The sequence below is a fragment of the Miscanthus floridulus genome, chromosome 14 (genome assembly GCF_019320115.1).
Source record: "Miscanthus floridulus cultivar M001 chromosome 14, ASM1932011v1, whole genome shotgun sequence".
In the NCBI taxonomy this organism is placed as follows: domain Eukaryota; kingdom Viridiplantae; phylum Streptophyta; class Magnoliopsida; order Poales; family Poaceae; genus Miscanthus; species Miscanthus floridulus.
In genome coordinates this window covers 29,580,968-29,604,773 of record NC_089593.1, presented here as the reverse complement: position 1 = coordinate 29,604,773, position 23,806 = coordinate 29,580,968, and the positions used below count along the sequence as shown (strand labels likewise).

The following is a 23,806-nucleotide window of genomic DNA, read 5'->3' as shown; positions in this document are numbered from 1 at the left end:
ACTAAACTTTACCCTGTATCTGTTCAATTACAGAAATCACCTATTGTCTTTCTTGGGAAAATGACTTTGAAATTTCTTTTTCTTGGTGGATGAAATTACGACCTAAGATCGTCTGATGGTAAGACAAATTGGTATAATCGTTTATGGGGGAGAATGATGTGATGCGAGCTTGATCCCATTTAATTTGAGTCTTCACTTTCTATGTTGCATTTACGGATCGTGACAAGCACGGTGCTCTTTTCTTCTCTCTCATGTTGAAATAAACTAGTGAGTGAAGCCTCTTTAATTATTCAGAAATGCCATACAACACACATGTGTTTTAGCACAAAAAACACATTGATTTTTTTTTATCTCTCTCCCTCTCTCTTTCTCACCGGTGACCACCGGCGTCGGCGACGGCGACCGGCGAGCTCGCCCCGGCGTCGGCGGTGGATCTGTGATTTGTCTTTCCATAGAAAAAAAAATTGTGATATGTAATCTGTGATCTGTGGAGGCTGGATGTAGAAGAAGGGTGTAGACTGTTGGATTTTAATCCTATAGTGAAAAAAATTCATGTGTTAAAACTGCATAAAACACATGGTTGTGTAGTAGCGGAAACATAGAAGGCAGCACGCGCAGACGTAGAGCAGCGCCCGCCGCAGAAAGCGAGCACGCAACAGACGACGACGGTCGACGCGACGCTCCAGCGCCAAACGGCAGCAGGTCCGGCCATCACCTTCCGCGCTCCTTGCTCGCCCCGGCCCATGGCGTCCACGCCCTCCGCCCCCGCCTCCGCCGTCAAGGCCGCCGCGGTCCTTCCCGTCCCGCCGCCGTCCGCCGTGGCACTGGTGTCAGTAGTGGCGCGCACCGGCGCGCACCGGTGCCGGCGGTCCGCCTGCGCGCCCTGCAGGGCGGCAACGCGCGACGTGGCGCGGCGCTGGTGGCGTCCGCAGCGCTCGATGACCTGCGCCCGGCCATCATCGACGCCGACCGGCGCGCCTACCTCGAGTCCCAGATCGTCACCTCTGGCCAGGTACGGTACGTCCCCTCCTCTCCACACCCGCCGACGATTCCTCGACCCGGCCGCTCTCGGATTAATTCGGTATGATTTGATTGGTTGCTCGATCGTTCGGTTGGCATGCAGATGAGCCCGGCGGCGAAGCTCACCGACGTGATGTCGCGCCCCGTGCCGGTGGCCACGCCGGGGCAGCGCCTCGCGGAGGTCGATGCATTCTTCGCCGCGCGGCAGTACTCTGGCCTGCCCGTGGTCGACGACGACGGCAGGTGCATTGGGGTCATCTCCTACAAGGACAAGGCCAAGGCGCCCAATGGGGTCAGTTCACTCACTGCTCCTCTCCTTGGTGCCTGTCGCCCTTTTTATGCCTGCTAATTGCTGCTTAGCTGGGAGGTTCTTAATTACTGATAGAGTTATCAAATCATGAAAAATGGGGATGGACAACGATACCACATTCACTAAGGTCTTGTTTGGATACGCATCTATTCCTCTCAATCCATATATATTGAAGAGGATTGAAGTGGAATTAAACTAAATTCCGTTCTATTTCACTCCAACACATGTGGATTGAGGTGGAAACGAGGCCTAAATGCAAACTGCATGACCTGCATTTGGCATACTGTGGATCGATGTTGTAAATGGAAATGGAAATGTTTTACATCACCCTTTCACAGTGTGTTCTTTAAGCATGATCTCTAGGATCATTTTCAATATTACTATCAAGTGCATGTTAAAAAAAATAAATATTACTATCAAGTGCAGGAGCTTGATCAAGTGTCTGATTACGGGAAGACATTTGCGATTCTTTTATAATAAATAAACTATCCATTGCGCTTTTCTGAGATTGAGTTGACTCCTCGATCCTTTGTTTCTTCTTACGCTTTTGGGAACCAGTTTTATATTTTCTAAATCGATTTGCGGAAGACATGGCTTCAATCAAAAGATGAAAAGAACAAAATTAAAATTATACAAACAGTTCCGGTCTCACACGAATACATGGGCCTTCTCCTGCTGGGCTGATTTTTTGAGGCCCAGGAAATTTAGGGGCCCTGTACAGTCTGAGCATGTTAATGAAGATGCAGCCATTTTTTATATCTTTTGGTTTGCATGCTTGTATCGACTAATTTTTCATGCTTGTTGTCATGATGAAGATGGAGTCAACTGTAGGTGAAGTCATGTCATCTCCTGCGATAACGCTAACACTGTATAAGACTGTCTTGGGTAATAAGCTTTACTCCCCTCTAGCTACCCTATATAATAACCAACATGGACACTTGAAGTCGTTACAAGAATTTGCTAACATGAAGTTCAAAAAAAAAAAGAATTTGCTAACATGTTGTTGGTTATGTGAGCAGAGGCTGCAGCGCTAATGCTTAAGGAGAAGGTTCACAGGATACCGGTTGTGAATGAACAGCACTACGTGATCGGTAAGGTTTTCCAGATAGCTTCCTTTCAATAAAGTCTATATCTCAATAGAGCAACAAAACTTTTACTTAGCTGGCCCAGAGAATACTGTTTTACTTTGTTCAGAGCTCTGTTTTGGGTCCGTTGGACTTTGGAGTTGTAAGGAAAATGGACCCTAGGTCCATTTACTTTGGATTTTGGTGCTTGATGACAAACACAACTAAATTGGACTAATGAATTTGCAAGTGATTGTTTTGTAGTTCAATAGGATGCAAGACGTGACTTGGACAAATGCGACGTGATGATCCGATGATCAACACCTCAAGCAAGACCTTAGGAGCACAAGAGAAGACCCAAGATATCAAGCAAAGTCCAAGCATGAAGATAGGAACTAAGCCGCACGTAAGATCGCGAAGAAACGAGCTCACAACAGCGACCGGACGCTGGACCGGACGCCGACGAAAAGTGACCGGACGCTCCGATCAGAGGCTCGGCAACAGCAGCAGCGACCGGACGCTAGACCGGACGCTGGCGGCAAACCGACCGGACGCAGGACAACAGCGTCCAATCGAGTACAGAGAGGTTCCAGAGCGGCGAACTTGCGACCGGACGCTAGCAGCGTCCGCTTAGTTGTTCGCGGTTCAACGGTTTGGGCGACCGGATGCGTCCGGTCAGGACGACATCAGCGTCCGGTCAGTAGCAGAAAAGCGGGATTTCATCCCCAACGGCTACTTTGTCAGTGGGGCTTATAAATAGATCCCCAACTGGCCATTTGAGAAGTGTGGAGCTGAGGAAACATATCAAGGGTGTTGATACACCATTTTAGTAATCTCCACTTGCATAGTGCTTAGTGATTCATTAGGTGATTAGCGTAGGTGCTTTTGCGAAGTGCTTAGGTTGATTAGACCACCGCTTATGCGCTTGCTCTAGGTTTAGGCTTAGTGTTTAGTGAGGTTTAAATACCTCTTACCACTCGGTGCTTGCACGCACCATTGTTGTACATCGGAGGGGCTTGTAGTCTTGCGAGATCACACCAACCGCGTTTGTGGTGTGGCCACCACCGTGTACCGGAGGGAACAAGGCCCGTGGCGTTTCGGCCGGAAGCTTGATAGTGAAGACGGTGGGGAGCATCCGGGAGAGGCTTGTCGGAAGGCACGTCGGAGACCCACTTGCGTGTGGGGAAGGCCCGAGGCTATCCACGGAGTTACCCGACCGAGTGCTTGGCCCTTGCGAGAGGCTCCATCGAGGACTAGGGGGAAGCTTGCGCACTTCTCGATACCTCGGTAAAAATACCGGAGTCGTCGACAGGAGTTTGCATATCTCTACCTTGCTCTTTAGCTTCCGCATTTACATTGTTTGTATTATTCCTTTTGCGGTAGAGATAGCAACACTCTAGCAAAACCGTAGTTGCACATTTAGATAGTTTATCTTTTGCATAGGTTTTGCTAGGGTTAGAAAAAGAGACCATAGTTTAGAAGTAGATTTTTAAGTTGCCTAATTCAACCCCCCCTCTTAGGCGTCACGGTCCCTTCAATTGGTATTAGAGCCGGTTGGCTCAATTTGGACCTTTGGCTTAACCGTTGTTGAGCTGACGCTACTTAGAGTGGTTGGGATGAATACCTCTAGGCCTCCGCACTTTGATGGCACTAACTTCCCCTATTATAAAGCTAGAATGGCTTGCTACCTTGATGCGGTTGATTTGGGAGTTTGGAGAGTCACTCGTGATGGGATAAAACCCATTAAGAATCCCGATAAACCCACAAAGAGTGACGAAAAGGAAATACATTTCAATGCTAGAGCTAAAAATTGCTTGTTCGAATCTTTTAGCATGGATATTTTTAACCAAGTGTTCACTTTAAATACGGCACATGAAATTTGGTTAAAACTCCAAGAGCTCCATGACGGCACAAGTAATGTCCGTGAGCAAAAACATCGCCTAGCTCAACAAAGTTATGATTCTTTTGAAATGAATGATGATGAGCTTGTTCGTGATATGTATTCTCGTTTAAATCTAATAATCAATGAGCTCAATTCTATAGGATTAACAAAGCTAGGTGATGCAGACATCGTGAGGAAGATCATCTCCGTGCTACCACAAAAGAAATATGCAAGCATCATCACCATCCTTCACAACATGGAGAACTTGAGTACCATGACCCCAACCATAGTCATTGGCAAGATAGTGCCATTTGAAATGTCACGCAAGATGAGGATGATGATGATGATGATGATGATGAATCAAGTGATGATGATCAATCTTCCTCCTCCATCTCCGACCTTGATGAAGAATCAATCAAACTAATCAACAAGGTGGAGAAGATGATCCAAAGGCTCAATGTCAAGGGTATGCCCATCCAAATCCAAGGTCTCATTTTCACCAATCAAAGAAATGAGCAAAGAAAGAGAGGATGCTATGGATGCGACGAGTTGGGGCACTTTGTGGAAGTTTGTCCAAACAAGCCCACACCTAAGACAAAGAAGAAGGCACGAGGTAACGAAAGCTCATCCTCTAGTGAGAGTGATAGTGATGATGAAATGCCTTCTTATGATGAAATTGTGCAACAAAATCTTAATTATGCTAAAGTTTGCACTAGTCAACAAAAGAAGCTCAAAAAATTAAAAGAAAAGCTAAATAGTTCACAAGAAGCATACAAAACTTTGCTTGAACAATATAAGAACTTTGCTAATCTCAATGTTGAATTATCTACTAAAATTGAGCAACTTAAGGCTAGTGCAACAATAAATGCATGCACAATCAATGATGAGCAACTTGTAAAGAAAAATGAAAAATTAAAAGAAAAGTTAGCTAGCTCACAAGATGCTTATAAAAAGTTTGCTTGCTAAAATGGAAACCATGTGCAAACATTGTGATGAGCTAACTAACAAAGTTGCTAAGCTTGAAGCCGTTAGTACAACCCCCACCAAGGCATCTAAAAAGAAAAGTTCTATCTTTAACATGTCTAAAAAGGATGCCTTCACTTCTTGCAATGATTTATGTTTAGACTCACTCTCGTGCAACCAAGTTTGTGTTGAGAAAGTTATTGTAGATACATGCACACAAGAGGTTGCAAAGGAGAATGAGCAACTCAAGCAAGAAGTAGCTCGCCTCACCAAGGACTTGACTCAAGTGAAAGACAAGGCGAAGCAAGCCCAACTTCATCAAGATAACACCATCAAGGGAGTGAAGAAGCTTGATGAAGGACAAACCGTGGTTTGCTACGTGTGCCACAAGGAAGGTCACAAGTCCTATGAGTGCAAGGTGAAGAATGGGGGAGGAGCAAAGAAGAAAGAGAAAATCAAAAAGCAAACAAGCAAGCTCTCCAACACCTACACCAACAAGGTGGACAATAAGGCCTCCACACCTTATCTCTTGAAGAAGAAAAATGACAAGGTGATGGCCATCAAGGTGAACAAACAAGCCAATAATGGGGTCAAACGCTTTTGGGTGCCAAAGGAAATTATTTCCAACATGAAGAGCACCAAGAAGGTTTGGATCCCGAAAGGGAAGTGAGAAGTCTGATGGACGACGGGGAATTTAGAGACTTGGAAAAGTATGGATGCATTTCATGTGGTGCATCATTATGGACAAAGTTATTACCAAGTGGGTTAGTGAATACTATGGACCCAAATTCCCCTTCCCATGTTAGGTAACTAGATTCAATTTACTTCAATTGGTATTAGATTTAAATTTTTCTACAATTGGTATCTTTTAGCATCTAGTTACCCTTCATGCCTAGGTTTGCATTTGCATGCTTATATCCTTTTTCATGCATACACTAGGTATATCTTATGGTAGGCTTGCTCGGTTTCATTCTTAATCCTTGGAGCAAACCTACATGGCTTAAATTTGTTTAGGAGCACGGTACATAGCTTGTCTTTTGATTATTCATCTAATATGTGCCAAAGTCCAAATTGTAGATAATTTCTCCCGAATATTATCTTCGAAAATGATTCTCACATTCATGTGATGTCATATTTCAAGTGGTATTATTGATTCTAAAATCAATGTGCATGTTTTCTACAAGTTTTCCATACTTGTGTGCACAAATTTAGGGGGAGGTTACTCTACAAGTTGGATGTCTTGAGACTAACACCTTTTTAAGCTTATCATATGTGTAGTAGTCTCATTGCAAGGAAAATGGAGTCCCCGGAGTTAAGCATCATTTTTTAAAAATCCACCACGTATTGCAAGTGGTAGAAATCAAATTGGTTTCCACATATGGTATTTCTAAACCGATATCATCATATTGATTTCATTTTGATATTTATATGCTTTCTTCATGCATTATATAGATTAAATTCCCTTGAGCAAAAATTTGCCAATTATGCATATACTTTGTCTTCTACCATATGTATGCAAATATTTAGGGGGAGCTTAGTCTGTATAATGTGAGAGTCAAATTTTGTAATCTATTTCACTCTACCCTCAAAAGATCACAAGGTTTGACCCTCCCTTGTGCTACTAATGTCTTCCTTTTTGGTGTTTGATTCCAAAGGAGGAGAATTTAGAGGACCAAATGCAAGCATTAATTTGTAGTAATGATCCGAGAAAGGGAGGATAGTGGATTATATAATGGGGAGAATTTGTAGGAAGCAAAGCTTAAATTCATAATACCACATGGGGACATTTGCAAGGGCAAGATAAGTTTTTATATAGTCTTACAAGTAATATCTTTTAACATCATATAATCTTGCCCCTTGCATTGCATCCTAGCAAGTAGGTAGTTTTTAAATTTCAAAATTTTATTATTTGCTTGCTTTGGTCGTGTTGTCATCAATCACCAAAAAGGGGGAGATAGTAAGGAAAATAGACCCTAGGTCCATTTACTTTGGATTTTGGTGCTTGATGACCAACACAACCAAATTGGACTAATGAATTTGCAACTGATTGTTTTGTAGTTCAATAGGATGTAAGACGTGACTTGGACAAAGGCGATGTGATGATCCGATGATCAACACCTCAAGCAAGACCTTAGGTGCACAAGAGAAGACCCAAGATATCAAGCAAAGTCCAAGCATGAAGATAGGAACCAAGCCGCACGCAAGATCGCGAAGAAACGAGCTCACAGCAGCGACCGGACGCTGGACCGGACGCTGAGAAAAAGTGACCGGACGCTCCGATCAGAGGCTCGACAACAGCAGCAGCGACCGGACGCTAGACCGGACGCTGGCGGCAAACCGACCGGACGCTGGACAACAGCGTCCAATCGAGTACAGAGAGGTTCTAGAGCGGCGAACTTGCGACCGGACGCTGACAGCGTCCGATCAGTTGTTCGCGGTTCAACGGTCGAGGCGACCGGACGCGTCCGGTCAGGACGACATCAGCGTCCGGTCAGTAGCAGAAAAGCGGGATTTCGTCCTCAATGGCTACTTTCTCAGTGGGGCTTATAAATAGACCCCCAACCGGCCATTTGAGGAGTGTGGAGCTGAGGAAACATATCAAGGGTGTTGATACACCATTTTAGTGATCTCCACTTGCATAGTTCTTAGTGATTCATTAGGTGATTAGCGTAGGTGCTTTGCGAAGTGCTTAGGTTAATTAGACCACCGCTTATGCGCTTGCTCTAGGTTTAGGCCTAGTGTTTAGTGAGGTTTGAATACCTCTTACCACTCGGTGCTTGTGTGCACCATTGTTGTACATCGGAGGAGCTTGTAGTCTTGCGAGATCACACCAAACGCGTTTGTGGTGTGGCCACCACCGTGTACCGGAGGGAACAAGGCCCGCGGCGTTTCGGCCGGAAGCTTGATAGTGAAGACGGCAGGGAGCATCTGGAAGAGGCTTGCCGGAAGGCACGTCGGAGACCCACTTGCGTGTGGGGAAGGCCCGAGGCTATCTACGGAGTTACCCGACCGGGAGCTTGGCCCTTGCGATGGGCTCCAACGAGGACTAGGGGGAAGCTTGCGCGCTTCTCGATACCTCGGTAAAAATACCGGAGTTGTCGACGGGAGTTTGCATATCTATACCTTGCCTCTTTAGCTTCCGCATTTACATTGTTTGTATTATTCCTTTTGCGGTAGAGATAGCAACACACTAGCAAAACCGTAGTTGCACATTTAGATAGTTTATCTTTTGCATAGGTTTTGCTAGGGTTAGAAAAAGAGGCCATAATTTAGAAGTGGATTTTTAAGTTGTCTAATTCAACCCCCCCTCTTAGGCGTCACGGTCCCTTCAGGAGTGCTAACTTTTTAAAACACGCCCTTGACAAAATTAACTGCAAACTGTGAGTCACTGATAATAAGGCTTCACTAAAGCAATCAAGATGCAATCAATACAATGCTATTGGTTTAGTTAACTTCATTCAGGTGGAAGCTAAACATAGTTGATCTTGTTTCAGGAACCTGTTATCCAGTTGTTTTTTGTTTTTTTTTTGTTGAAAATGTACCTAGTTGAAATTACCCACCCTGCTACTGACACTCCTGGCTTTACATATAAGAAGTTTCTTGCTCTGATTCTGCAAATAATGCCCACATGGCCACATGATAACCTTTGTTTACCTTTCATGATGGTAACAGGAATTGTGACTCGCTCGGACGTATTCCAGACTCTTGAGCCCAACAACAAAGCATGAGTGAGGTCCCCTGTTAGGCTTGTTCTCGCCAGATGTTGCCCTTGCTCGTTGTAAATACCAGTGGAATCAGACTGCTGCTCGACCTTGTATATATTCTAGTTCTAGCTGCTGTTGTATACTAGTCTGGACGTGTTGACTGTTGAGCTTGTGTACATGTGGACTGTGACATGTTTCTAAACTCACTTGATGTATTGGTTGTGTGCTGGACCTCTATCATGGAATATTGTTGAACTAAAAGTTGCTTACGATTACCTCTATGGTTTCCATATTAAAAGACATTTGGGCCGTCCATCGACCCATACACACCAGTCTCCAATTAATTCATTTTTTAAGGAAAAAAACAGATCTACACAACATTGATGAAGTTCGTGAAACTTGTGGAATCTGTATTTGGCCCTGTTCGGCTTACCCCATATTCGGTTTGTTTGACTTCTTTTTTCAGCCGGAACAGTGTTTTTCTCTCACAACAATTCAGCCGGAAGAGTGTTTTTCAGCCAGTTTCAGCCAAGTTTCAGACCAGCGAACGGGGCCAGTACAGATTCCACACTCTGTATCAACATTTGTACCTGTCCACATTCCACACACTGGCATTTTTCACTAGTTTTGTGCAACAGTAGATTCAACAGGTCATAATGCCACGTAAAGGCATACAGAAACAATGGAGCTGCATAATGACGTCTTTCCACAACTTCGTCTGGGAAACTCTGGCCTGAGAATTAATCTGTGAAGAAAACGACGAAACAGCATTATTAGTTCATTTCATTCTCAGTATCAAAAAACTGAAATTCAAAACTTCAAATTCCCCTTTGTGTAGTGATTTTATCAGAGTATGTTCAATTAAGATACTACCTCCGTCCCAAAACAAATTAATTCCTACAATCACCTAAAGTCAAACTATCTTAAATTTGACGTCCTAAAATAAATTAATTCCTAAAATCACCTAAAGTCAAACTATCTTAAGCACCAAATATTTCATGAGGTATATAGTGATATTAATTTGGTGTCATAATACTAATGTTTTTTTTGATAGATTCGGTCAAACTTAAAATAGTTTGACTTAAAACAACTGTAGAAGTTGTTGGGACGGAGGTAGTATACATCATATATGGACCATAAAGAAGGGGATCATTGGAATGGGAGATAATTGTGGAACTATAATTGCAAACTTGGTACTACCTCCCTCATGGAGTGTCATTTTTGTTTTTGTCCTCAGTCAAACAATCCTACATTTAATTAAGTTTATACAAAAAATACAAATGTTTATAATATCAAATAAATATTACTAAGTTTATCATGACATTTCATAGTAAATCTATTTGGTGCTAGAAATGTTGACAATCTTTTCTATAAACTTGGTCAAACATAAGATCTTTTGACTTAGGACAAAACCAAAATGTCACACTCATCAATAAATCAAGACAACTCCTTTTTGGAAGGTGCACATGCATATCATGCCCCGACCTTCATAATCTTTGATTAACGCCGAAAGTTTTGTAGATTATACGATACAAGATTAGTACCTTAGATCAAATTTAAAGTATGGTGTGATGCTTTTTTTTCTTTGGTCATGGCTATATAACATGAGAGATTAATGGACAAAAGTATAATATTGGAGACAGTATCCAGTCAAACCACACCTTACATTTTGTAAAAGAGGGAGTACATGGCTTTGATAGTGCTAACTTAAATAAAAAAGTTGAACGGATTGCAGCGATGGTCTCTACTCCTAAGGTTAGAAATGATCTGAGCTTAACTAGCGTGCCCATCTATCACATGTCAATCCAGCTTCCTAAAATTGTGCTAAGAAAAATGGAACAAATGAGAAGAGACTTCTTTCAGCAGATTGGGTGTATTATGAAATAAAAATCATGTGAACTGTCACATACCTAAGCAAAAGAGCTTCTAGGAACACTAGACTTGACCAAACTGAATGAGTCTTTTGTGAATGATGCTGGGAGCTTCGAGCTAACAAAGGCTTCTGTAAAGATATTGCGTGGAAACATCACTTAGAAAAGTGATTGCATAGACCAGGAAAACTGCAAAGTGACTCAGCAGTATTGGATGACTTGCTAAAAGTTAAAACAGATCTGTAGATGTTAGGTATGACAACAAAGTTGGGGACTGAGAGGGGTATTGATTTCTGCCATGATTGCCTTTTTTTTGTAAAAAAAATCATATGTAAAAGCTTCTGTGACTATCCGCAATGAGCAGAACTTAACTTTCAAAAGGATGCTTTCAAGTAACAAGCAGACGTAACTTCCAGAACAGATAATAGTAGTACTTACACAGATAAATAATACTCGTTTCAAGTTTAAGTGTTAAAAACAACTAGTAATCAACAGTATATACATTTCGGATTCTCCAACTCCTAGATTTTACCAAACTTGTTTGGGACTGAAAGGCTATGTTGTTGTTGTGGACACTTTATCAGCCCAGGAGTACAACCATAAATGGGCCAAGTCAAATTTCTTGAGTAAATAAGCAGCATTTATTCGCTGTAGTTGCTCGCTGTCTTGGTTAAGTTGGACTTTGCCATATTGTCATGTTCCCTTTCTGATCAGGGGCATTGGTAGTTTTAGCGTTTAATATTTTGTTTCCACAATCTATACACTTATTGCTTTTTAATTTCATTGCCTTGGTAACAGAATTTGAGTATCCTGTCGTGGAAAAAAAATTAATTCCAATGTCTTGTGAGTTTTGATTTGACTACAAAGTGTAAAAAAGAACAAACTAATACCAAATTTGAAATTTCATTTTAATGGAAGGAACTAACATACAAACTCCCAGTTGGAATGTATATAACCTAACCAATATATCATAAGCATCACACAGCCCCTCAATGCAGAAGCATCACAATTCTTAGGCACATGAACTACAGAATCATAGGGATAGCAGGAAATGGAACAATAACATCTTTTGGAGTACTGTTGAGGAAGGAATAAGAAATCACTAACCTTGTATGGCAAAATATGACCAAATCCATTCATTACAGGATTGATTATCCAAAGGAGCCTCTGCACTTGTGGGACCGACATAAGCAATTTTTAGACTTCCGACAACCAGAATTGGATCCCAGTTGAACATTACCTTGGCTCTGACCATAATCATATGTGAGCTCTGTCATTGGAGGAATATGCTTCATTGCAAAGAATGCAATGTGTGGATGTCCCTCATCACCATGATCATACAAAACTGGTTGCCAAAAAACATTAGGCGAGCCGCTGTGGTTCATAAAGCGAGCTACATTGCCAGTTCGTTTTGCACTAATGATGATCGGCAGTTGTTTGGGTGTCTCATTTGAGTCAGAAAGATTAGGTTCACCCAGTAATTCTGGTGCCCAGTAATTCTGGTGCATAGTTCCACCTTAATCTCGGCTCAGAAGGAGGGGTCTCAAAGATGTAGTCATCTTCTTCATTCACACTATTTTTGTCAATGATTTCACCTGCATATTCACAGATAAATGTTCCAGCTCGAATTGGATCCCAACTACGAAGACCCCAACCACGATCTCCTGTCTTAAACACTTCAAAATGGATCCGGGCACGTTTCTGTACAACTCGGTTCCGGCAACTATTTGAACAAATGCAGGAATCATTACACTCGTATAACATAGGCATGCGGCTAACAAGTATACCTGAAGCACTGTAAGGAAGCGCACCAGCATTTTGGTGTGTACAAGGGCAGTTGTTATCACCAGGGAGGCATACACTTGCACATTTGCATCCTTGCATCTTTCTCATCGAGCTCTGCAGGTTCCCATAGTTCAATTTGGTCATATAGGTGAACTGGCTAAGACCCTTATCATCGTCAACCTCATTTACAAGGCAAACAGGCTTATTTTCCACACCATATGACACGTCGCCTAAGATAACATGGTCTCTAGATGATGGATCTTCCCTCCATTTTTCAGTTTTCTTCCACATTGCAATGCCATCAGCTTGGTCAGGTTCCCTGAGCAACTTGTGTTTAAAAACATTGAAACCAGATTTCGCTTTCTCCACCCAGGCTTCTTTGATCTTGTAAAGGCTGTCATATATGTATATCTTACCAGTTGGACAAGTCAAATCCCTTACGCTGCGAATGACTCTAATTGGATTGCCTCTATGCAAACTCCTCTCCAGTGCAAGATTACCCCTCTCAAGTTTTTGATCATCTTTACCGGACATGCCCTGTCCAGTGTAAACTAGAACATATGGATCATCTTCGGTATTATCATACACACCAGCTGACACAACACTAATAGCCACAGGATCCTCCACATTACCAAACTTGGCAGACATGTAATCAATACCTGCCATGTTCTGACTATTCAACCCCACCAGGCACATCTCAATTCTGAAGTAGAACATGTCAGCAACCTCAACACCAGGAACCTCTCCAATCTGCTTGTTCTTATTGACACGAAGTTCAGCATTAGTCATGATGCTCCCAGCCTTCAAGTTATGCTGCTGCTTTGCAGCTTGATTCACCTCATCCAGCTGTATAAGCCTCCGCCGCAGTGCCTCAAACATCATGAGTACATTATCTGCAGCTTCCCTAGGATCATCTGAAGACAAAGTTGGAAGCTGCAACAGATTGGTATCAATTTTCCTAGGCTGTCCACGTTTTGCTGCATCAACAGTGTCATCATCTATCGAGAAACCTGAATGACTTGGGGCTGCCGAACCATTGGGCACACGCCTTGGACGTCCCCTCTTCCTTTTACCACATTCAGGTGAGGTGGTCGCAGGTGTCTGGGAAGTGGGCTCACTATCTTTTGAGTGAATTGAAGGTGTTGACGTATCCAAACTATCCTGTAAACGTTTGGGACGTCCCATTTTCCTTGTACCGGATTCATGTACAGTGGGTGCAGGAGGCGTCTCAAGAATAGGTGTATTATCAGCTTGAGGAGCTAAAGGAGTTGCCAGGACATGAATGTCTTGCACACTCTTGGGCCGTCCCCTCTTCCTCTTGCCAGATTCCTGTGGGGTGGCTGAAGAAGGTGTCAGGGAAACAACATTATTATTTTCTTGAGGAGGTGAAGGAACTTTAGGAAGTGAATAAATTGGAGAAACCGTGGGAACCAGAGGAGTTGAATTAGCTGAAGGAACCATATTATCTGATACTTTATTCCGGTGTCCCGGCTGATAGAGGAGTTTGTAAGGAAGGAGTGGCCAAACTGTTGGTTGCAGTACCATTAGCATGAGCAGCTCCATTTGTATTGACTCTATCAGGCTCTCCCCTGGGATCTGTAGGAGCAGCTGGTGCTGCAAACATTGATGGAACACCAGCAGCCATCCCTAATCCAGTGCCTCCAGCATACGGTCCAAATGGGGTCGCACAGACAACTGAAGGTGAGTTTTGAGGGGTGAATGTGTGAAGACCTAGTGGTGCAGGGAACATGGGGGTCAACATACGCAAGGGCTTGGCATCAAGAACTGCTGAATCATTCAACGGTCAAGCTGTCTGCTGAGCCATTGTGAGCCAACAATTGATCTTTGGCCAAATCAAGTTTTATGTCACTATTTCCTTCGTACCCTCCTCAGTTGTTTATAGATCATACTTCAGAGGAAACTGAAAGAGATGCATCGTTTTTTTTAGCATTTTTATATTATTATCCAAATCCAAGAGAAAATATCAAAATCAGGAAATACTGAACCTTGGCTGTCTATTCTAGGTTATAATAAGCACAAGCGAGTTAAGGATGCAATTTACCAAATAAATGATATATTGAGTTAACAATGCAATTCAAGAGATTTTAAATCACATAAACGAATGAGGTATACAAATTTCACAAGATACGCTAGCAAGAATAACCAGGAGTTGCACTTGTCTAGGATTTGGGGAAGCAAATAGGGGCAGAAAAGAGTAAAAGTGTTGCTGCAGGCACCTTGTAACTAATTAACTAGTCCATCCAGTTATCAAATTAAAAGTTTCTTATGTACATGGACTTGTCAAACTATGTTAGCTCAGCTAATTGATCAATTTGAGAGTATTGGCTTTACACAAGAAACTGGCACTAGTATAATTTCATCATCCGTGCTGTTATTTATATTTATTTCCTAATTCATTACAATAAAAACACAGTTTGTGAGCTGAGACAACTCCACATTAATATCATATACTAGAAATTTTTTTGACTAGGACCCACGTTGCAATTTAAAGTTCTCATTTTGTATAAGCATGGAACAAAGATAAGAAGTAACTTCCCATTTTAATAGCAGCATGTTGAAAAAGAATAAAAATATTGCAATAGGTAGCACTACAAAATTTGCCAAAAGGTGCGTTTAGGTAGCTAACTTTGTTACCTCCGTATTTATCATGCAATGAATCCCATGAGCTTCTGTGGCATTGTTTACATGCCATCGTGCCTAACGAGGAACATTATATCTCCACTACCAGTGGTGGAGCTTTGCACCGGACCAAGGAATGCTGAAGTGTTCCTGTTCCTAAAAAAATCTTGGAAAATGAGAGAGTGCAATCGTCATCTACCTCTATGACTATGAGGGAGGGACGAATTGCGTTGGGCATGGTTGTACGGTTAAATAGGCATTTTTTTCTTTCCAAGAAGAATAGATTTGATTGCCCATACAAGGAGGTACTAGGTAAATAGATCCATCTATGCCCCAGCCCCCAGCACAAGTAAGTCTTAGGGAAAAAAATACACCTAGCTAAGGTTTCTTACCGGCGGAAGGATCGACTGTAGGCTGGGATGGATCAGGAATCCAATCGACGGGTCGACAACAAAGTTCGGCTAGGCGGCGATTACTCGGCGACTACGCGCGCCTAGTCGCTGGGCGAAGCCCGTCGCCGCGACTAGGGGCATAGTCGCGCGTCGCGGCGCTAGGCGGCGCGGAGGCGCGCTAGGCGGGCGCGGACGCGGCGCGTAGGCGCGCGAGCTCGAGGGCGGCTCCGATTTGGCGCCAAATCGGAGCGCGGGAGGAATTCCCGCGCGGATAGGCCCGCGTGCGGCCACGAGACCTAGGCGCGGGAGGCTAATGGAGCGCGGCGCCATTCGCTCCTCCTCTGCTCCTCCCCTGCTCCCCGCGCGGTCCTGCTCCTCCCGCCGGGCGAGGTCCATCCCGCCGGACGACCTCCTCCCCGCCGGTCCTGCTCCTCCTCTGCTCCTCCCCTGCTCCTCCCGCCGGTCCTGCTCCTCCTCTGCTCCTCCCCTGCTCGTCCAAGCTCGTCCCCGACTCGCGCGCCGCCGGTCCTGCTCGTCGTCTACTCGCCGCCGCCGTCCTGCTCGTCCTCGACTGGAACCCCTCCCCGCCGGCCACCCCAAGTCCCCAAGGTGAGCTCCCTTCCCTCCCATGCTCCTCTCCCCTCCCATGCCGGCAGCTCCTCCCCTGCTCATCTCCCCTGCATGTTCTCTTTCTTTACAGACCCCCAGGCAGTACACAGATATCCCTAATAGCTTTAGTATCAGGTGGGAGGTAGATCTTCTCCCATGGACTTGTAATTCTATGAAACATGCTGATCTGTTGAAATTAAGAATTGATTTGCAATTGAGAGTTGGTGAATGACAAATTTCCTTCATAACTCTACTGCTATAGTGATGTTGCTGTTCCACTGACTGTATGATTCAAGTTGGCATGGTAAGAGGCACATGCTTCATAAGTAATAGTAACCATTAAACAGCTATAGTTACATTAGGCCACATAATCAAATGGAACTAGAAAGAGGGAATCAGACAACACTGAAAACAGACCTGGAGAGCAAAACTTGACAGATTGTTGTGATCAATGTTCTTTGTAATTGTAAGTGAGGCAATTGGCTCTGCCCCTAGTATTCCATCTGATGACTGCTCTGTCATTTTCTTCACAGTTGATTGTAAACATGTTAACATTAAAGCTTCTATTACAATGATTAATCGTTAAAATTTGAGCGATACTAGTGCTTACCTGTCTCTTTGAGCTTGATTCAACTCTTGAATTTGAATGTAGGATGTCATTGTCGACAGAACAAGGTGTTTCTGCACCAGATGCAACAGGAACTGAGGCAACTAATCTCCTGAAAAGGAACTCAGATGATGTTGGATGGGAATATGGTGTTCTTGTTGATGCTAGCAACAAGGACAAGGTGAAGTGCAAGCTCTGTGACAAGGAGATGAGAGGAGGGATTCATAGGTTGAAGGAGCATTTGGCTCATGAAGGAAAGAATGTGAAGAAATACACAGCAAGAACACCACAGGCTATGGAGGCTAAAGAGAAGTGCAAGAAGGCACTAGCTGATGCAAAAAGGAAGAGGGAGGAGAAGACTGTTCGTGAGCTAGAAATTAGAGAGGAAGTTCATGTATCTAGGGTTGGAACAGATTCAGATGAAGTCACCTGTGTTGGAAGTTCAGAGCCCCACAAATTAGGACCCATTGACAAATGGACACGTGCTATTGATCCTAAAGCTACCAAGTCTGATTCTTTGAAGCAACAACAGCTGAACAAGGAACTTTGGAAAGAAAGAACCAATGAGGGGCATAAGTACATTGCAAGATGGGCCTATACACATGGTAAATTGCTAATATACTATGCTGTTTTTACATTTCAAAGTTCATTAGATGTTGTTTTCCTGTACTGAACACTAATTATGCTTCTTTCAATGTTGTGTTGGCAGGAATTGCTTTCAATGCATGTGATAATGATGAGTTCAAGCAAATGTGCGAAGCAATTGGACAGTTTGGTCCAGGACTTGTACCTCCAACTCAGGATGCACTGCGAGGGAAGTTGCTGGAAGAAGAATATGAAAGAACCAAGAGTTTGCTGCAGGAGCGTGAAGCCGAGAAGATGAAAAATGGATGTTCTATTATGACTGATGCTTGGTCAGATAGGAAGAGGAGAAGCATAATGAATCTATGCACCAATTGTGCTGATGGAACCTCCTTCATCAGCTCTAAGGAGATGTCACATGTCTCACATACCAGTGAGGTCATCTTTGATCTTGTGGACAAAGCAATTGAAGAGATTGGTCCAGACAATGTGGTGCAAGTAGTGACTGACAATGCCTCTAACAACATGGGAGCAAAGAGGCTATTGGAAGAGAAGAGACCACACATATTTTGGACCTCTTGTGCAGCTCATACAATCAACCTTATGCTCCAAGGAATTGGCAACATGACTCGGTTCAAGAAAGTGGTTGACCAAGCAAAGGCATTTACCATATTTGTCTATGGCCACACAAGGACATTGGAGTGCTTGAGATACTTCACAGAGGGGAAAGAGGTAGTGAGGCCAGGAGTGACTAGGTTTGCTTCAAACTTTCTCACTTTGAGTAGCATGCAAGAAGCTTGCTAGGAATTTTGAAAACTTTGATTACAACCCAGGTAGAGGTACTTCCTATAAGCTTGCATGGCTCATGGCTGTTTGTTGTTTGCTGTTTTCTAAACTAATAGAGGTGTTTTTTTTATTTCAGCATCATGGTGGAGACTGTATGGATATGAAACACCAGCTTTACAGAAGATGGCTACAAGGATCATATCTTTGACATCAAGCTCTTCTGGTTGTGAAAGAAATTGGAGTGGGTTTGAAGGGGTTAGTACCTATCTATTATGAACATTTCAGTTTCAGCAGCATTACAATTAAATTGTAGAACTGAGAATGCTCTTTTTAAATTGTAGATACACACTAAGAAGAGGAATAGGCTTACTACAACCCGCCTCAACAAGCTGGTGTATATCCAATTCAACTCCAAGCTGCTTAGTAAGAGAGAAAAGATCAAGTCAAACAAAATCACTGATGTTCTATTGTCTAGTGATACAACTGAAGCTCAAGGTTTTCTCCAAGAGGGTGGGGATGATTGTGCATTAGCTGACTTTAGAGATGGGGAGGAAGATGAGATGGAAGGTACAGGGATACCTTGGTCTGTCATTGGAGAGGCAGTGGGAGCAGATGAATAGCTTGAGCTGCGTAGAAGTGCAAGAGTGAGGGAGCTCTATGAAGGAGAAGAATTTGAGTCTGAAGAAGAAGAGTATGACGATGAGGATGTGTACTACAGTGAAGAAGAAATATGATTTGGACCATCTCTATCTAGTAGTGAAGCCTTTTGTGATGCCCTGGTCTTCTTTTGTGATTTGTGCACTTGTGAACTAAGAACTATGTGCTTGTGCTGTCCTTTATTTATAAATTATGTTGTGCACTTGTATTACTGTCATATCTACTTGTATTGTAATTACCAGCTGCTGATATGGTGTGCTCATGGATGGGAGGCTGCTGAAATCATCCAGATAAGTCACAACTTAGTGTTTTCTATTTTTTTTATGAACATGTAGCTGTCTATTGACTAATTTACTAACTACTAGCTGTCAAAATGTGTTGCAGGAGCTAGGAAGTAGGAACATGCAAGAGTAAGCCAGCTAGGAATAAGATATGTCTACAGGCCCTCTTTTTATACTTACTGTGACTCATATATAGTAGTTATATACATATATATATATAGTTATATACATAATATATATATAATTTATGGCTATATTGCCAAAACGTCTAGAAAAACGCCTAAGAGCGCGTAGGACCGAGTACTCCCGACTAGGCGCTAGGCAATGGGTCAGCGCCTAAATTCCGCCTAGCGCCTAGCTAAACTTTGGTCGACAGTGGTAGTGCCAACTTGAACTGGCTCTGGCTGTCTTCCCTTCTTCTCCTGCGGTGGAATCACCAGCGGCTGGCCTGGCTGCAACCGTTCTTTTTCACAGTGGAAAGACGGGGAAGGGAAAGGGGAAATGGAAGCAGCAGCAGCAGCAGCAGCAGCTAGCGGGTCAGCGGATGCCGGGTGGCAGCGGAGCGCGGGGAAGGAGGCGAGGCGAGCTGAGCTGCAGCCTGGTGCCTGGAGCCAGCGGAATCGGCTCCGACAACGAAGCAGCGTCGATCCGCCATCCCACGGTAGCTACAGGCAGCTTCAACGGAAGAGGAGCACTAAATGATAGTGAGTGGCCCCACCGAACAGAGGAACGATGCCCGCCCTACCATCTATTTTCGCAGCTATTTTCCGTAAATAAATTTTTAGATTTTCTCTTCGGTAGATGTCCAGATGAGCGAGGGTTCGCAACGTCGTCGGCGGTTGTCTCAGCGCCTAGGCCTCCTAGGCGACTCGAGAGCATCTCGTGACGATAGTGCACTGTAGGATTTCTTCGTGCTCTCTTTCCATCGATCTCCCTCCTAATTTCCTTCTCATGATCTTGTTCGATCCTCCCTGGGTCCTTCCTGCTGATTGTGTTGCACCCAGTGTCCACAAAATTCCCTAAACCCCACATCCAGTTGCTAGCGCGTAGTGTGCACGATCGTCAGGGCCTCATCTAGGGGATCCCGGTCTCATCGAGGAGTTCGTGATGGAGAATGTGGAGGGATTGATGGAGAAGTTGCAACTCTCGGCGGCAGAGAAGAGAAGCGTCTGGATTGATCTTAATCCAGGCAAGCAGAAGGAGGAACTGCCACCACAGGCTGTGGGGAAGCTTCTGTCGGATCGTTGGGCAAGACCGGAGGTGGTTGAACAGGCAGTGGGCTGGATCTGGTGTCCGGCAAAAGGGATCGAATGCAAGGATCTGGGAGACAACACCTTCCTGTTCATCTTCAGTCAGGCATCGGGCAAAACAAGGGAGCTCGAGGAGGGTCCGTGGATGATTTCTAAGGAGCTTCTGGTGGTGTCGGAGTTTGATGGTACAAAATCTATTGATGAGATCAATTTTTCCTTTATCCCAATTTGGCTCCGTGTGTCCCGCCTCCCTATGGGACTGATGAACAAATCGGTGGCGGTTACGATTGGAAATGAGGTGGGGAGTTTCATGGAGGCTGATGTTGTAACAACCCAAAAATCCATACACTAAAAATACCAACTACAAAATTTTCTTAAAAAACTCCCATGTGTTGATAAGTGTCATGTATAGAAACCCAACCAAAGAGATGCATTAGGTCTAACCCCAACCCAAGTCAACACATAAGCATGGCATGCCATATGTTAAATCATGTTTATTTAAATGTTGACAAAAGAAACATAGCATACATTGTTAACTAAAATGATGATTTGGATTTTCATCTGTTTTATGTAATGCCTAAAAACTCCTTTAAAAGAAACACACCATAAAGTAATTATTACTCAAACCAAAGAATAAATGTTTAAAAAGAAAACTATTTCTATTTGTGTATAACAAAACTACACCTATTTTTGTTATACAAAATAGCTAAATAAATTCCTAATATATATATAAAAGAATGTTGTGGGCCTCATATCTAAAACTCCAATGAATTAGTTGCACCAACTTGGAATTCAAATTTCAAACCAAATTTGAATTCAAACAATGGAAAAGAAAAACAAAACAGAAAGAAAAAGAAAAGAAGAAAAAGCCTCACAGCCCAGCTTCACGCGCAGGTCGGCCCAATCCGCACGACCAAACTACCGGCCCAGCCCTCCACTTCTCCCCCTCCGTTGGCCCACGCGCGGCCCACGCAGCCAGCCCGCACGCCGCTCACGCCCGCACACCCCTTTCACCTCGCCTGCAGCCGCTGCCACACGGGCCCCACACGTCAGCCACCCCCTAGCCACAGTGTCGTCTTCCTCCCCCATGCCGATCACTCCTCCGACCAAGCCCCGACCGGCGTGGCAGGTGCGGGCCAGGGGGTCACGCGAATCTCCTGGCCTTGTCCCCTTGGCGCCGCGCCCACGCAACCACGCGCGGGCCGTTGGATGCAATGCACGCGCCTCCGATCGCCCCTCGATCACCATCCGCCGTTCACCGAGCTCCATGGCCGAGCTTCGGCTATAAAAGCCCCGGCCCCGGGTGCCCTAGAGCTCTCCCATCGCCCCGCAGCCACTTTGTGGCCGTCCACTGCGCACCCGAGCCAAGAGAGAAGAGGGATAGAGGAAGAAGAAGGAGCGCCCGACCTTGCCGGTGTCGCCGGAGCGGAGGACGTCGCCCCGATCAACCACGTCGACGTTGCTGCTCGGCACGGCACGGCCTCGTCTCGACACGGCCACAACCCTCCGCTGCATCGCCTAGCCTCGCCAAGCACTGCGCGGTGAGCACCTTGTTGAGACCTCTCCCCAGCCAACCGGCACGAGCTCGCCGCCGTTTGAGACCCTGCCGATGCCTCTGTGCACGCGGCCAGCCACCACCGGAGGCCGCCAGGGCAGCACTAGAGCACTGCTGTGCCCGCAATAGCCTCATGAAGCTCACACGCACCACCGAGTCACCTCTCCGAGGCCATAGCCACCTTACCGACGCCGCCATCGTGCCCGTAAGACCGCCGCCGTGGCCGGCACACTACGGGACCCCACACGCCACGTTAACCCCACCAATGAGGACGCCGAGGCTCGGCGGAGCTTTCACCCGCATCAATCGCGCACCAGCGTCGCTGGCGAGGCTCACCGGGCGCTCACCGCCGGCGTGTAAGCCGCCGTGGGAAAAGCAGAGGAAAGGGAGTGAGATGGGCAGCGTAGCCCTGCGCTCAGTCCACCGTGAACCAAGCGAAGGAGACAGTAGCGTGGACACAGTCCACCACAGACTGTGTCTGCGGTCCATGGACCGTGAACGCCAATCTACCATGAACCACACAGTGCGGGCCGCACGGTAGACGAAGCCCAATGGAGGCCCATGGCAACGACGTGGCAGCGCCATAGCATGCCACGTGTTTGGGTCGGCCCGGCCCAGACCGGCCCAACCCGAGCCCGCCAGAGCCCTTTTGAGACCCAGTCCGAGTTGACCGTTGACTGGTCAATGTTGACAGTTGACCTGGCCCCACATGTCAGTGTCACAAAGACTTGGGACCCACATGTCGGTAAGTGACGTCATGCTGACGTCATGTCGACGTCACGCGGGTCCCACCTGTCAGTAACAACACAGCCAAGGTGACGTCATGCGACGTCACGATGACGTCAGCTGCTGACATCAGCAGCACTGACCCCACACGTTAGTGACCCTGATCCGTTGACTGTTGACTCACCCGTTGACTTGATGTTGAGTTTGACCGGACCCACATGTCAGTGACCCAAGAGCCCCTGGTCCCACCTGTCGGAACTAATGACGTTGATGACGTCATGCTGACGTCAGCAGGACCCCACTTGTCAGCTCAGAGCCGAGCCAATGGTGTCATGCTGACGTCAGCATGCCACGCGGACCAGTCACAGCGTGACACATGTCAGCCCAGGATTAATTCAGTCTTTTCCATTTTCAGAAATGATTTAAACTTCGGAAATTCATAACTAATTCATACGAACTCAGAAAAATGCAAGACCAGAACCAAAATTCATCTAAAATCAAGCTCTACGCAATGAACTCATATTTGAGTGCATTTGGCTCATTTGAATTTTCATTGCTTCTTTGTGCTATCCTATAGACGTCGCTAACGCGACTATAATGCGATCGATGTAGACTCGGAGGAGAACCAGACGGACGAGGATCGTGAGTACCGTGAGGATTACGGAGACGACTACACTAAAGGTGCCACATCCCACCCAACCTCGTAGCACCTATTACGCATGGCTAATATAGAACTGCTATTGCTTTACTTTACTGTTATAATCATACTATGATAGGACTTGCATGGTAGTATGTTTACTTGATGGCCTCTACCTTGACGCAACCTTACCCCTGCATACCCTGCTATTAGGCTAGACACACGCCTACTGCTATATTTCATTGCTTGTACTTCTACTACGCTTATACAACATTAATGTGTGGTGTTATCTGGACTTTGGGGAGAGTGCTGCGTGTGTGACTTGGGTGTGTGGAGGGTGAGGGTTGTGTCGACCAAGTTGGAGTATACGACGAGCCTGGGGCAAGTCTTGCCATGTGGTGCTACCTAGGCACCCCTAGAAAAATGGATACCTGTGGTTGGTAAATGGTATATGAGGTGGCCCTAGGTGTGAACCTGTGATGGGA

At 45.0% G+C, this 23,806-nt stretch overlaps 1 protein-coding gene and 3 pseudogenes across 1 annotated transcript; 3 read left to right on the top strand and 1 right to left on the bottom strand.

The window, feature by feature from the left end:
• The first annotated feature begins 621 nt into the window (after positions 1-621).
• LOC136506044 (uncharacterized) lies at positions 622-9,116 on the top strand (annotated as a pseudogene).
• Positions 9,117-9,551: 435 nt separating this feature from the next.
• On the bottom strand, positions 9,552-14,424 carry LOC136504978 (histone-lysine N-methyltransferase, H3 lysine-9 specific SUVH3-like; annotated as a pseudogene).
• A 2,485-nt stretch (positions 14,425-16,909) lies between these two features.
• On the top strand, positions 16,910-18,216 carry LOC136505673 (uncharacterized; annotated as a pseudogene).
• A 7-nt stretch (positions 18,217-18,223) lies between these two features.
• LOC136505674 (uncharacterized) lies at positions 18,224-19,306 on the top strand. Its single transcript, XM_066500829.1, has 3 exons — positions 18,224-18,262; positions 18,352-18,470; positions 18,557-19,306. The coding sequence occupies exons 2-3, from the start codon at positions 18,399-18,401 to the stop codon at positions 18,833-18,835; spliced, it is 351 nt and encodes a 116-aa protein (XP_066356926.1). The 5' UTR covers positions 18,224-18,262; positions 18,352-18,398; the 3' UTR covers positions 18,836-19,306.
• Positions 19,307-23,806: the final 4,500 nt, after the last annotated feature.